Genomic DNA, 2,688 nt, shown 5'->3' with positions numbered 1-2,688 from the left:
TAGTTAGTTAGTTAAATAGTTAGTTATTTATTTAGTTAGTATGTTAGTTAAATAGTTAGTTATTTATTTAGTCAGTTTGTTAGTTAGTCAGTTAGTTAGTTAGTTAGTTAGTTAGTTAGTTAGTTAGTTAGTTAGTTAGTTATTTAGTTAGTTAGTTAGTTAGTTAGTTAGTTAGTTAGTTAGTTAGTTAGTTAGTTAGTTAGTTAGTTAGTTAGTTAGTTAGTTAGTTAGTTAGTTAGTTAGCTAGTTAGTTAGTTAGCTAGTTAGTGAGTTAGTTAGTTAGTTAGTTAGTTAGTTAGTTAGTTAGTTAGTTAGCTACCTAGTTAGCTAGTTAGTTAGTTAGTTAGTTAATTAGTTAGTTAGTTAGTTAGTTAGTGAGGTAGTGAGTTAGTTAGTTAGTTAGTTAGTTAGTTAGTTAGTTAGTTAGTTAGTTAGTAAGTAAGTTAGTTAGTTAGTTAGTTAGTTAGTTAGTTGGTTAGTTAGTTAGTTAGTTAGTTAGTTAGTTAGTTAGTTAGTTAGTTAGTTAGTTAGTTAGTTAGTTAGTTAGTTAGTTAGATAGTTAGTTAGTTAGTTAGTTAGTTAGTTAGCTAGTTAGTGAGGTAGTGAGTTAGTTAGTTAGTTAGTTTGAAAGGAGGGATGTATACACATCGAATCCGAAGAAATACACCTAGGCCTCTGACGCTCCTTAACCAGTGCCACAGGTGGGAATCGAACCCACCACATCCGGCCTACCAGACTAGAACACTGACCACCAACCTACCGGAGGCCACCTAGTTAGTTAGTTAGTTAGTTAGTTAGTAAGTTTGAAAGGAGGATGTACATATATACATCAAATCCGAAGAAATGTTCATAGGTCTCTATCGGGCCTATTGTGCATTTACAAAGGGAAAACTGAAGTGTATTTACCCTCACATACAAAGAGTACCAGACAAAAGACGACATAGACCCAATCAAGCGGTTATACGTAAATGGCACCTCAACATATATGCATTTTAATACTGAAGGAAATCAAAATCCATTTAAATTGTTTTATAATGATTTAATTATTTAATTGTAATTACACAAAATCTCAATCAAAAGCATTTCCAGGAGCCACAAAAACCCATTTAGCACAGCACTTATTTACCATTCCTAAAATAAAATAAGAAATTTTTCAGGTCACTCATGTCTTGGGCATTTGTCAACAATGGTTTTTGACAGCCATTCTTCACTAATGGATGTTCTTCACAAATATAACCCAATTTATTAGTGCAGGGATAATCATGCCATTGAAAATCGGTCCACATTAAAATACAAGGTTCATTCTTAGTCGTATCAGCCGGTTGACCAGCTCCCCAGTTAGTAAAACTAAATGGTTGCCCGGTAGAGGCCCATTCAAAGCGTAAATGAACAGCATTATCATGACCGGCAATCCAAACTGGTGGACAGGAGTCTAAAATAATTTAAACAGAGAGCTTAAATGGAAGTATGTTCCATCTGTCTAAACAAACTTACTATATAATCGTTTTAATAAATTATCAATCTGTTGATGTTTGCCATATGTGTCAATGGCAATCAGGGACATGTTTTTGCGTGCACAATCACTCCAAGCCTCGTACCAATTATACTGAAAATTTAAATGTTTGCAAAAATATTTTTCATATATGATTCGTTAAATTTTCTCTTTTCGAACATTAAATTACCTTTGCTGCTGGTTCTATATAAAATTTACTACCATCTTCACTTTCACGCCATTTCTGTTCGGGTACACAATATACCAGATTTATTAGGAATAAAATATAGACTACACACTTCATTGTACATTCGATAAATGTTGATATATTTTAATGCTTTGAAGTTTTTATACGGATTTATTTTATTGAGGTTGATATAATTTGTCTTATCTTTGGTGTAAATTATTATTTGAAAAAGTTTTAGGTTTTATGAATTTATACCCTACATGAAAATATTGGTCTAATACCGTTCAATTCAAAATCATTTTTTGAATCGATTAAGACATGTCCGTCCGTCTGTCCGATGGCTTTATATACCATAATTATCTCTCTAAATTGGCACAAATAAGTTGTATATAAGTATAAGTGACATTGCAGATTTTCGTAATGATCGGGCCTTATTTGACCCTAGCACCAGACGATCGGCCCACGTTTGACCTATACTCCTATATATTAGAAAAGTTTGTTTTTCTCAATAAATTGCTTATATACTTAGGAATTAAGGTAAAATTCAACATTCTTTATGAAAAATAAAAATTTTTAAAAATACTCATGGTACAGGGTATTGTATGGTCGGCTATGCCCGACTATACTTTCCTACTTGATTTGTCTAAAGTTTAACGATTTACCACCATAAAGAAAATTTTTGTGCATTTGATTTAATATTTGCAATATTGATTCTACAATCACATTATATTATCGCAATAGAACCCCAAACGTCTTTGAAATTATCGACCTTTAAAATCCACAAAGTAAAACACCTCACACTTTTGACGAGTTAATATAGTCGTAACGGTACGGCAACGTTTGTAATCTACATCAGAAAGTAGCTATGTACTTAACTTCATATATTCTATATATTTTTTAACGAATACAACTAATATTTTTGCTTATAAATTTTTAAAATATTTTTATTAATCTGCGCGTATAATTTGAAAATTATTTTTTGTGGTTTTCTCATTAAGCAAATGGTACT

General features: G+C 31.4%; 1 protein-coding gene across 1 annotated transcript; it reads right to left on the bottom strand.

Moving 5' to 3' along the window:
• Positions 1-1,029: 1,029 nt before the first annotated feature.
• Positions 1,030-1,825, bottom strand: LOC111686669 (lectin subunit alpha-like). Its single transcript, XM_023449034.2, has 3 exons — positions 1,683-1,825; positions 1,495-1,606; positions 1,030-1,432 (listed from the first exon to the last, which is right to left on the bottom strand). The coding sequence occupies exons 1-3, from the start codon at positions 1,794-1,796 to the stop codon at positions 1,119-1,121; spliced, it is 540 nt and encodes a 179-aa protein (XP_023304802.2). The 5' UTR covers positions 1,797-1,825; the 3' UTR covers positions 1,030-1,118.
• Positions 1,826-2,688: the final 863 nt, after the last annotated feature.

Source organism: Lucilia cuprina, chromosome 5, assembly GCF_022045245.1.
Source record: "Lucilia cuprina isolate Lc7/37 chromosome 5, ASM2204524v1, whole genome shotgun sequence".
Lineage (NCBI taxonomy): Eukaryota > Metazoa > Arthropoda > Insecta > Diptera > Calliphoridae > Lucilia > Lucilia cuprina.
Note: the sequence above shows the minus strand (reverse complement) of the source record. Positions and strands in the feature narration are given on the sequence as shown.